The 12,500-nt window shown below is 40.4% G+C and overlaps 1 protein-coding gene across 1 annotated transcript in view; it reads right to left on the reverse strand.

Moving 5' to 3' along the window:
* LOC138057688 (uncharacterized) overlaps positions 1-12,500 on the reverse strand; it is a 42,233-nt gene that overhangs the window by 8,599 nt on the left and 21,134 nt on the right. The window contains exons 8-11 of the mRNA XM_068903620.1: positions 5,301-5,597; positions 3,980-4,163; positions 650-831; positions 24-152 (exon numbers count right to left, since the gene is read on the reverse strand). Of these exons, the coding sequence (XP_068759721.1) occupies positions 24-152; positions 650-831; positions 3,980-4,163; positions 5,301-5,597 (792 nt within the window). The remainder of the gene's footprint in view (positions 1-23; positions 153-649; positions 832-3,979; positions 4,164-5,300; positions 5,598-12,500) is intronic.

Genomic DNA, 12,500 nt, shown 5'->3' on the forward strand with positions numbered 1-12,500 from the left:
CAGTGGAAGATAAACGGAAACACCTGTCTTAACTTCCGTGTACTTCACAGCGAAGTGATCTACGGAGATACCAAGCGGAAACACTGACCAAGACAGGTCTGCTGATGTGTCAGTTGTGTTGACAAAAAGAAGCCATTCCGACAAATTTATCTCTGTAAAAGGGAATGAAAAATGTTAAAATCAGCATTAACATTGACCTTCTTTTTTTACTGCTGGTCCTTAATGGAAATGAGACGTTTCCAAGCGAACTATGAGACAGCAAGCAAAGAGCAGCTAATAATTGTAATTGTAGATGATGTTGCTGAATTTTTCAGCATGAACTCAACACTGGTTGAGTGATAGGATGACATGGTGCAGTGCATAATCACTGACTGTTGGCATAAATTGTCATTGGTGTTAAGTTAGGAAAAATCTCTATTCATAATGAAACGACCAAGCTTGAATAAAAGTGTTAATATCGTTTTCTTCACCACCACAACAACTGTCCTCTGTTAAACTAAACTATTATGCCTCCCCATTCTTGGATAAGAGACTCCCCGAAAGTACTACAATCGAATATAGAGAAACCACAATTGCATGTATCGATCTAGGGTTTGCGGTAATCACAGAGAGGAGCTTCGAATGAAAATTAATTTACGCATCAAATTACCTGTTGGCTTGTCATTTAGGCCAGAATACCACGCTTGGAATCCATCACCGTATTGCCCTCTTGTAAAAAACCTGATGTAAACTTGACTAGCTGGAATAAGGAGTGAAAAGTCTCCCATGTATCCACACAGCAAGGTACCATGCTTACTTTCTTTTGTTGAAACACTTACGAAATCGTTAGACCTATGAAATAAAGAAATAATAAAATATTCATACATTTCAAGGCACTTGTCTCATTAATTATCCATTTACTAAACGAGTTGATGAACTAATGTACAATTAAATGTTCAAGTGTCTTACCACCAAAAACAATGAAGTTGCGCACCCTGGCCAATCACAGCACGTGCATTTGTTTGCAGGGTGATCACCCAATCGAAATCCTAAGCTTGAAAAAGTGGTGTACACTTCTTTTAGCCAATTAAAAAGCCCCAAATATAATAAGTGTAATAATAATAATAATAATAATAATAATAATAATAATGATAATAACAATAATAATAATAAAACAAGTTTGCAAAGTTCGCAGCGATATGCGAAGACGCGAAGACGACAAAGATGAACGCCCAAGGTACAGAGAATTGGAGAACAACGGTCACCATGGTAACGGAGAATGTTTCGAGGATATTGGAGCAGCAAGCAGTTTTTGGCGGAGTCTTTGGAAGACGAGAGGGACTGGAAATAAGGATGCTGAATGGTCGAGGGACATTAAGGAAGCGATCGCCAGACGCCTACCCCCTCCCTCTGAGAAGGATTTGGAGTTGGAGACTTCAAACGTAAGCAAGGTCATTCTCAGGAAGCGAAATTTTAGCGCACCTGGACCTGACAGAATCGTAAATTTCTGGTGGAAAAAGGCGACATCTCTTCATGCTAGGATTTCAGACGCATTTGCGGCTATCTCGAAGCGCGATGAAGAATATCCTTAGTGGTTTGCTGAAGGCAAAACAAGTCTTCTCCCAAAACCAGAAGAGTTTTCCTCCGAGATCATGACACTTCATCGGTTCCCCTCATGGATCTGTAGAGCGATTAGGAACTTGAGTGCTAGCTGGAACACAAGGATCACAACATCCACGAAGCAAGGGCGCGAAAGATCTCGGTCCATCAGATTTGTCAAAGGCCTTCCTCAGGGAGACGTCCTGTGCCCTCGGTTATTTACGTTGTGTCTAAACCTGGTCACCTGGTTCCTAGCAGCTACTCAAAGATATCGTCTCTCCAAACCACTGGAGTCCAAAGTTACCCACTTCTTGAGATCGTCCACTTATACGTGGACGATCTCAAGGTATTCGCAGCTTCCGAGTCAAAGCTCAATACAGTGTTACGAGCTACTAGCGATGCCATGCTAGACATTAGGCTACATTGGAACCCCAAGAAATGTAGTGTCATCCATATTAGGAAAGGAAAGCAAATTGAGAATGCTGCAGATCTCAAGCTGGACGAGTCCACCCTAGTGCATCGCCTTAAACTGGTTCCAACTATAAGTTCTTGGGTGTGGGTGAATCGACCTTGCAAGACGAGAAGCTAGCACTTGCACTTGCAGTTGCAGCAAAGGTATACTTAAAGAGGCTCTCAGTGATCTGGACAAGCCCTCTATCTGATGCGAACCGTGTTAAGGCCACGAACCAGTTCGCCTTGCCTGTTTTAACCTACCTGATGTGGACGCAGCACTGGCCTTTGACTGAGCTGAGAGAGAGTGACAGAGAGACGAGGAAGGTAGTCAGTGAAAATGGCGGTAGGCACCCCCTCAGCTCCACTGCTTTGTTCTACCTTCCAAGAGTGGTAGGTGGGCGCGGCATGAAGTCTGTTGAGCAAGAATATAAGCTGAGTAAAATCAAGGCAGCCATAAAGCTTTACAAAAATCTAGATCCAGTGATAAGTACAGTTCGGGCATTTGAAGAGAAAGCAGAGAAGAAAGGATTTTCCTCTCTCGTGAAAGACGCACATAAATTTGCAGAGGAGTTGGGGAAAACCTTGACTCTGGAGCCTGCTGAGTCATCGTGCAGTTCTCAAAGCAACCCCGAGAAGAAGATTACAGGTTGGGGTTCATGTAAAGCCGCAACTAAAGAAAGCTGTATTTGCTGGGCTAGAAAACGAAGTACAGGATCAGAAGTGGCAGGGTCGCCTTGTAAGTAGTAGATGGAACGATGATCAATTAAGTAAACGATACTGTTTTGCATGGCTAAGCGAGTGGAGTTGTGCACCTACACATACGGTTGCAGGAGTAATGGAGTTATACAGCTCTTACCAACACGAGTCTACTCGGCCTATATGACGGGCACATCAGACCAGAATAACATCATGTGCAGGATGTGTGGGAAAGCCCCGGAATGCATTGCGCACGTGCTAGCCGGGTGTCCATCTTTAGCGCAGACCAAGTATATGAATAGACATAACGCGGCACTGAAAGTGTTGTTCTTCGAGATCCTTAGAGACCTTGATCTATATGAGACCGTCTCACCTTGGTTTTCGCGCATTGAGCCAAAACCACAGTATGAATCTACCCAAATGCAGGCTTTCTGGGATGTGCCAGTCTATGCAGAGCATACTACGGTGCGGGCCTATAGAGTAGATGAGCGAATTATTGATCACAAGGAAAAGAAAGTACTGTTAGTGGAAATGAGTTGCCCGTGGATTGACAACCGCGAGAAGAAAGAGGCTGAAAAGATGGAAAAGTACCGACCCCTACGCTTTGAACTCATCAAGCGTTACCCAAACTATAAGATCGTACAACTTAACGTCATCATGGACGTACTGGGTGGTTGGCCGAAGGAACTTGAAGTGCAAATGAACAGGATGTTCGGTTCACGTACACCGTGACATTTTGAAGAGGATGCAAAAGGCGGTACTGTCGAGCTCCTTAAACAATGCTCGCAAGAGGGAACCTGTTTATTTAGATTAGTTTTGATTTTGTAATTTCTTTTACTTTTGGATTTTAAGGCTTAGGATTTAGATTTTTTCGCAAATTCTTTTCAGCAACATAGGTCACGCGGTGCGCCCTATGGAGCTTATTTTAGTAACATTCATACGTTTTATACTGCTATAATAATAACAATTGCGCAGTTTTCGTGACAAAATGATCAACTGCGCAGCTCATAGACGTAGATCTAAAAGAGAGTAAACACTTACACTGATGAAAAAGTATAACTATTACAATAAGTTGTTAATATGCAATCAAATGCAATGAGCATAAAATGAATGCATATTTACTGACTTAATAGTATATGTAGAAAAAGCTAACTTAAAAAAGCGTGTTTAATAAAATCTTAAAACAGTCAAGAGTTTTTGCCATTCTTATGTGTGATGGTAACTCACTCTACAGTTTTCGATATTTACTCACCAACACTGATGATAGCCCCAGTCATAATGCAGATAAAAATTGGAAAATTGAATCCAGATTGCGCTGGTTGAACTATTTGGTCTGATATGCCATTGGCAGCGCTGTCTTCCCCCGTATTGACAGGGGTAGTCAGGTGTGAGTATTGTGCCATTATATTCCGTCAAAATACCCTGTCCAGCACAGCCTGAATGCAAGCAAAATATTTGATTTTTTTACTGATAATTTCCTTCCTTACTCATTTTCGTTCCTTATTATTTTTTCATACTAACTTCTTACTAACCGAGCGCGAAGGCCGTACTGGGGAATATTGGCCCGAGTTCGTGGCAATACGGACCGAGCACAGCGAGGTCCGTACAAGAACGACCGAGGGCCAATATTCCCCAGTACGGTTCGAGCTAGCTCAGTTAGTAAGTAGTTTATTATATTGCTTTTTAATTACCCTTTTTAAATGCCCGTGGGCATTACGGGAGAATAATGCCCTACAATTCAGTCACAATTAGCCAATCAGAGCGCGTGTTATATCGGCTACAAACACAAGCCATAAAATAAACACCCTTAACGATGTACACACTGCAGGTCAATGGCCGATTTTTCTGTAACACAAGGAACCGTTTACATAAGAACACATTTCAAAACTCCCAGAATTCTAGGAAGTCAATCATGAAAAAAAAAAAAGAAAAAAACGACAGTAATATTCAGCAAATGAAACTTTTGGGAGGTCCTGTTTAGTGTTTATGACTCTTGCGGTAGCCTTGGATTAATTAACCCTGATGAAGAAATTAGTTTCGAAACAAGATAAATAAAGGGGTTAAGATTTTGAAGAAAGGGTAGTGCTGCGTCATTGGGGAGGTGAAACACGTAAATGTGTTTATTGACTGGGTTGTTGGAGTACATTGACCCGCACCGTAAAGAAATTCAAAAGGTGACGTTTCAAGGGTCAGCCCTTCGCTCTGACTTTGTTTACTATTTTCACTACCTTGCACACCCGAGCAATCACAGTCCTCCCCTGAAAACCTGCATATAAATTAAGGGGCAGGATGTCGTCGGAAATTTTGAATTAAATCCCAAAAGGAGTCCAATCTGGGCGTGGCCCAGGCTTTTCTCCAAAAGGACACCATATTTAAAACGTATTAGGTATATATTTTTTATTTCCTCGCGAGTAATCCTAAACGAGATCTTCACGGCTATATATGAAGGGGTTTTGCTTAGAACACCCTAAATTATACCAAAATCTGAAATTTACAACCCTCACGGCGCGACAAAACGAGCATCCCCGCCCCCCTTTCAATACGAGTCAGTCTGAATAAACAGTTTTACTTACTTGTCCAAACGTTTTCATGATAGCTTTGCGGGCCCATTCCTTTTGAAGTGAATGCAGCGATTCTAATCCGGTATCCAAATCCTGGAAGTAGTTCGTTCAGTGTGTAATTTTTACGTGGAGCGCTGACATTAATCACTCCAGAGTGCCAAGAAGAAGTTTTGCAAAGTGTTTCATAAAAGATACTGTAGCCCACAATGATACCGTTTTTGCGATTCTCTGAAATCGGTTGCCAATAGAGTTGAACACTTCCATTCGATGATAAGTTGTATTTCTCAATCCAAGGGGCCTCGCTAGGAACTATGAGGGAAGTAATAGGCAAAGTACAAAAATTTTCAAGGGGGTTAAATATTGCAGCAATCTTTGTGAAAATATTATTATTTGGAGGCGTGGTAATTTTTAGTTTAGTGAATATAGATCCACCAAAGAGCCGTAGAATTAAGAATCCCAGACCGAAACTTTTCCCAACTATTTTAGGCCCTGGTGAGGGGTGACCGCGACATTTCTTTTTAAACTGGGTATCTATCATTTCGTTTTATGGTAGTAGTTGCAGTTTTGCACCAAGGTTAAGGAGCCGTGTGACAGTGAAATACATTATGACAACTCGAAGTAAGAATAATCATAGCCTGCGTAGCCGACGGGATATTTTATCGAAGGATTATTTAAACATTCACGGGATACGATGGGATGGTTTTGGCCGCTAGTGGGCCGCGACTGGCATGGAGAAGAGTAGTTTTGAAATCCCGCCTGCTACAATTCCTGGATATTTGAATAGTCCTTCCACCAGCGGACGGGAAATTCGGAAGGCCAAGAGAAGATAACCTGTCAATCAAATCAACTTCTCTTGAATCAAGCGAGGATGAGGTCATCCTCTCTTGATCAAATATATTTCATATGTCCCAGAAGAAAAATCGTTTGTTTTTTGTAGAATCAAGGAAAACATCGCGAAAGCGTTGAATTTTTTGGTATCCTAGCAATATTCTTGGAACCTCACAAACCTCGCTTACTTTCCAACGCAGTGGCCCACCCAAGTTTGGGATGTTGAAATATCAAATTTGCCCCAATTATCCAGTTTCTCCGAAACAGGTTCAAGATTGTTGACGTACACTGTGGTTTCATCGTACATAAACTTTAACTTTCTAGTTAAAAGGCTCTTGATTCTTAAGAAAAGCCACCTTTTTTCGCACAGCAGTGTTTTCGTGGGGGTGCAGGTATGGCGCAGTGGCGAGAACACTCGCCTTCCACCAATGTGGTCCGGGTTCGATTCCCACACTCGGCATTATATGTGGGCTGAGTCTGCTGGTTTTCTACTCTGCACCGAGAGGTTTTTCTCCGGGTTCTTCAGTTTTCCCCTCTCCTCAAAAACCAACATTTGAGTTGATTTCTTTAATTGTCAACTCCAGTTTACAGTGTCCCTGTTACGAAAAATAGCATTGCGTGACTAGCGTTACTTTCTAGAGGCTTCGCGAGAGTTCGTAGTTTGTTTATTTTTAGGTTCGTGCGTAAGCGTTTCTAAATTGGTGTGTTTTGTAATCTTTCTATAATTAGATTGATTACTAATTTAGAAAGTTCTAGAAGTTTATTGTCAGAGTATATAAGTAGACGAGTCCAAGCGGAGTGTTTTTTTAACTAGTTTTTCACAAGCGAAGAGAGTTAGCGTTAGTCGTGTTTAGTCAAGTGTGACAGAAGCTGTGTTTACTCAAGTTGGCGGAGGCCGTGTAAGTTTATTGAGTACGTGTTGTTCAGAGTTTTACTTCGTGGAAACTACGTTCACTTTGGAATAAATCTTCTTGTTGTTGTTCCGACAACCCTGCGTTCAGTTTAGTTTGCAAGCTACCTTTCCTCAAAACATTCGAACTCGTAACAGTCCCCAATAGACCTTTTTACCGATAGGGCGGTCATTTTGATTTCTATTGTTTCGAAAGACATTATGGGATGCCCAGGGGGCAAATTAATATGTATTTGCCCCCTGGGCATCCCATAATGGCTGTTCGAAACAATAGAAATCAAAATGGCGGCCGTATCGGTAAAAAGGTCTATTGGTGCTCCAGCGCTAGAACGAGTAGACACTTAAGGACGGTGCCTATTAATTCAAAGATATGTTTGCCCCGGTTTATTATTATGCAGGAAATGTAGCTCTTACCAAGTGTTGTTGGGGGTAACCACGCATTTTTCAAAGGTAATTCATGAATAATATTTGTAAACAGCTTTAAAGTACAAAGCAATATATGGCGTTCTTTCTCAAATTGAAGCCTAACTATCTCTCAAAAATGCATGGTTATCCCAATTTTCTTTTGGATATCAAGAGTACTTACTTAGATCTACTTTCTCCGGATAGTTTTAAACCGCGCAAAAATATCCCTGTATTAGTGAGCATTACCGATACGAATCGACAAATTTTTAGAAACGGATTTTACTATAGAAGTTTCAATCAATCAATTCTTTATTTGATAAAGCAGGTTAAAATTACAAAAATTACAAAGTAATAGTTGCATCGGCAGCTATCAGCTGATGTGGACCTGCTATGTAAAACTATTTAGAATATATGAAGTAAAATATAGACTAAGACAATTACAATTACTCCATATGCCCAATCACAAAAAGGCTGCCGTAAGGATAGGATAAGACATCTAAGGGAGACACTAAAGAGTGTATCCCATCTCTCTACATACCCTATAACAGTACTTCTGTAAGCAGGTATAGATTAAAATAGATAATAAATAATAATAATTATTAACGTTTAAAAACGACGCGTACGTTTCGAACGGTCATTTTCAAGTTGAAATATAATTTTAACATGTGCTTTTATAACCAATTGTAAAAATGCTAATAAAGTAGGTATTGACCAATAATCAATACGATAAAAGAGCGAAAGAGACAATAAAAGTGAATTCATTTGGTAAATACTTTTGCACGGATCGAATCACTCTGTTTGTTCAGTTTCGGTTTGAGTTCACGAATAAAAAGCATTTCAAATGTCACACAGTCTAGTTTACTCTGAAACTTCTTCAAAATCTTGAAACTTCTTTCATAATAATACTTTATTTATTTATGGTCTCCGGATCCTTTCTGTGCTCGTCCTGTACGTGATTGCCCGATTGTTGCTCGCTTATGCTCCTCCACACGTTGATGTAGTTGTCGACTCGTGAAAACGTAGTCTGCATCACACAGACCACACTTATAGTAATAAACAACGTTTTGTTGATTAATAATTGGAGGTTTGTGTTCTTTCGGTTTGAATTGTCCTTTGATCTTCCGACTTGTGTAAACGGGCTGGACTACGGTATCAATCTTTCAGCTAGGATAGCCGAGTTGGTGTCTTACGTATTTGCTGATTTCTGGTCTTTGAACGGTAAGACAATTCTGATAGGAGCATCATGTTCATTGGATATTTGTTGTTTGTTAAATATATTCCCGGTGATTTCATTTCAATAAAATGTCTGATGGTATTCTCTACGAGAGTTTCAGGATAATGCAGGCGAGCAAAAACGGTTTTTAGAGGTTCACATTCTTGAAGGAAAAACTGCCAATTTGGGGAAAGTTCACACGCACGGTTCAACATTGTCTTCAGCAGAGAATGTTATACCTTACGTCAAACTGGCTTTGGTAAAGCAATAAGAGTCCAGTATCAGTTCCTTTCACGTAGTGGTTCAACAAGGAACATGACCTTAACATCACTAGAACTGGCCTTATAGAGCTGTTAGAGGTTCGTACGAAAAACCAACTTTTCCAATTCGAAGGAAATTTGTCCGAGCAAGTGGACGGGTTTGTCATGTGCTCTCCCCTCAGACCACTAATGGCAAATGCATTTATGTGCCACATTGAAGAGAAATTGGAAAACCAAAACAAGACGCCAGCTTTCTATAAAAGCTATGCCGAGGACACCCTCAGCAGAATGCCCGATGTTTCACCTGCCCCTGAATTCTTGCTAACACTGAATGAAATCCACCCCTTACTCAATTTCACAATGGAACTTGAAAACAACGGCAAACGTCCCTTTCTTGGAATGGTGATTATCAGAAATAGCCCCAGATTAGACACGAAGGTCTACGTGAAACGAACTGACACTGAACTTTTACTGCATTACCAAAGCCATGTTGACGTGAGGCATAAACATTCTCTGCTGAACAAAATGTTGAAGGGTGCGTTTAAACTTTCCTCAAATTGGCAGTTTTTCCATCAAGAGTGTGAACCCCTAAGAACTGTTTTTTCTCGCCTACATTATCCTGAAACTCTCGTAGAGAATACAATCAGACATTTTATTGAAATGAGAGTCACCGGGGATATGTACCAAACAACAAGAATCCGATGAACATGATGCTCCTATCAGACCAGACCAGAAATCAGCAAATGCGGTAAGACACCAACTCGACTATCTTAGCCGAAACTTTGGTTTTATCAACGGCGTTGATAATGTAAATTGAACACCGTACAGGGATTCTAAAAGCTGACGTTTCGAGCGTTAGCCCTTCGTCAAAGCGAATCGAGGAATTATGGGCCGTGTGCAGTTTTTATAGAGGAGTAGGAGCTACGCTATTGGTGGTAACATAGCAACGTGAACAATAGGAATGCATTGGTTAAATGAAAAGCGTTCATCAATTCCGTGGGGATTAAGGGTGCCTATTTGGAAGATGAATTTTTGATTAAGATTCTTGCGGCTTTCTGTCACACCTTGATGTGGGGAAAGGCCGCAGATGGCCATGCGTTGTTTGGAGTGGTTAGGGAGATAAAAAAGACGAGCGACTGGCTTAGATGCATCCTTGTCATTCTTCTCAACATCGCGAAAGTGTTCGCGAAATCGGTCGCCTAGTCGTCTACCTGTCTCGCGAACTTCATTCCTTATTCTCAATTTCTTAGACTTCGACGTCCATGTAGTGATGACTCCGATTTTTCCAGCAAATCAGAGGAGATGTGCCAGTTTTTCGAAAACCGTGGCTATCCTGTTCTTGTGGTCAAAAGCGGGCCATCATCGTGCCCAACAATTTGATCGACAGCCAGCACTACAAACGTCACAAAAGGATGATGATGATGATGCTGACTTTATTTAAACTCGGATGAAAATGAGGCTAGTTAGACCTCTAGCAATAAAAAAAATGCTAATACACCGAGAAAAAAAAATATATTAAGATGAATAGGAAAAAAAGGCATAAATATAAATTATAGTGTTTTAAGTATAAATATAAGTCTAAATATAAATAATGGTATGAAATTACAAGTTACTTAGTTTTCGTATCTCATTCCTGAAAGGGTAACGCATTCCACGCCTTAGCAGCAATGTAAGAAGTCGATTTAAGGCCGTAAGTTGTGGTCTTAGCCTCAGGTAAAACAAGTTTGTTTTGCCCCTAAGATTTTTCTTATTTTCTCTTACTTTAAATAACGATTGAATGTACTGAGGCACATTGTTATTGAGGGCTTTAAAAATTATTAAAAGCATATCTTGCTTCCGTCTACAACTTGATGAGTAACCTATCTTATAACACAGACTATCATATCCATTAGAAAAGTCATTAAACACGTATCTAAGGGCCCTCTCGTGTAATCTCTCTAGACGGTCACTATCTTCTTTGAGACAGCTATTCCAACTGGAACTACAATAAGTAAAGTGTGGCATGATAAATGCCCTATATATGCGTATCTTTGACGAAAACGAAAGAATGTGTTTGAATTGATTACGCACATCAATTTGTTTGCCTACTTTCTTGATTAACTTAGATATATGACTCTTAAAGTTTAACTTACTGTCAATTACAACCCCTAAGAGTTCAACATTATCGGTCACTTTAACTTAATGAACCATCAATGTCCAGTTCTACTTGATCACTTTTTCGTTTGGGCAAAACTAGGAGTTTGCATTTGTCCAAGTTCAGGGTCAGACCACAATCACGAAACCATTTAGAGGTGACTCCTAAATCCCGGATGAGAACCTCGCTTGGAGCTATATCACTCGAAGTTAATTGATTGTCATCAGCATAATTCGAGAGTTAAGCCTCTGTAACGAAGTAGAATAAGTCGTTCAAAAAGATATTGAAGAACAAGGGGCCTAAAACAGACCCCTGTGGAACTCCTCTGTATATCTTGACAGTGTCAGTCTTGGCATTGGCCACTTTAACACGCTATCTCCGACCACTGAGATAATCTTTAATTGAGTTTAGGCTTTGGGTAGACAGACCATACGCCCTCAGCTTATCCAACAACAGGTTGGGAGGAATTTAGGCTTTACCTAAATCCAACATCACTGAACCAACAGTCTTTCCTTTGTCCAAGTCTTGCCTCCATATTTCGAAAAGATAGAGAAGCACTGCCTCACAGCTATAGTCTCTGCGATAGGCTGAGAGATACGGTGATACGATTGTTACAAAGTGCTCCACTTGTTGACGGTTGAGACATTTTTCAAAGATCTTTTCTATATTAATCAATATAGATACCGGTCTATAGTTACATATGTTAGTAGCTAGCTTCCAGTCACTCGGGAAACGTTCAGATACAATAGAAATGTTGAGTAAGTTAGCAAGATGTAGAGCTAACTCCTTTGAGCATGACCAGTAGCCATATTTGGTGCAAGTTTGCCTAGAACCTGTTGTACTTCTGCGGGTCTGATTAGCTGAAAGTTAAAGCTCTTGATATTAGGACAATTATTTCGTATAAAATCTTGGATGACTGTTGGAACAATAGTGAGTGCCCATCATTGGATAATCAGCACTGTCGTTTTGAATTTTAGAAAAATGGTCGTTGAACATCAAATCTATAACGTTACTGTCAGTAATAACTTCATTACCTTCTTTAATAGTTATGGTATTATCACCACTGTTCTTTTTGCTGTGTGAAAAAGGCTTAATTACGGTCCAAAAAGCCCTAGGATCGCCTTTCGCATCGTCATATTTACTTCTTATGCATTTGCAAATCAATTTCCTTCTCAACGATGAGGTCTTGTTTCGTTGTTCCTTGTACTACGGGATCTTTTGTTGCATAGTATGTTTGTCTTAATTTGCGTCGACAACGAATAGCATGAAGCAGTTCAGTGGTCATAAAAGGGGGAACACGTTCACGCTTGCTCAGCTTTTTCTTAACAGGAGCATGTTCATCTAAAAGACCCGTGAGCATTTTCCCCAAGCCCACACAACATCGTCAACAATATCAAAGACATGGGCGACATGAAAAGGAATTTGACTGACGTCCCTTGAGAAATTGGTCAAAGTGTTTGAA

The sequence above is a fragment of the Montipora capricornis genome, chromosome 7, assembly GCF_036669925.1.
Source record: "Montipora capricornis isolate CH-2021 chromosome 7, ASM3666992v2, whole genome shotgun sequence".
NCBI classification, from domain to species: Eukaryota; Metazoa; Cnidaria; class Anthozoa; order Scleractinia; family Acroporidae; genus Montipora; species Montipora capricornis.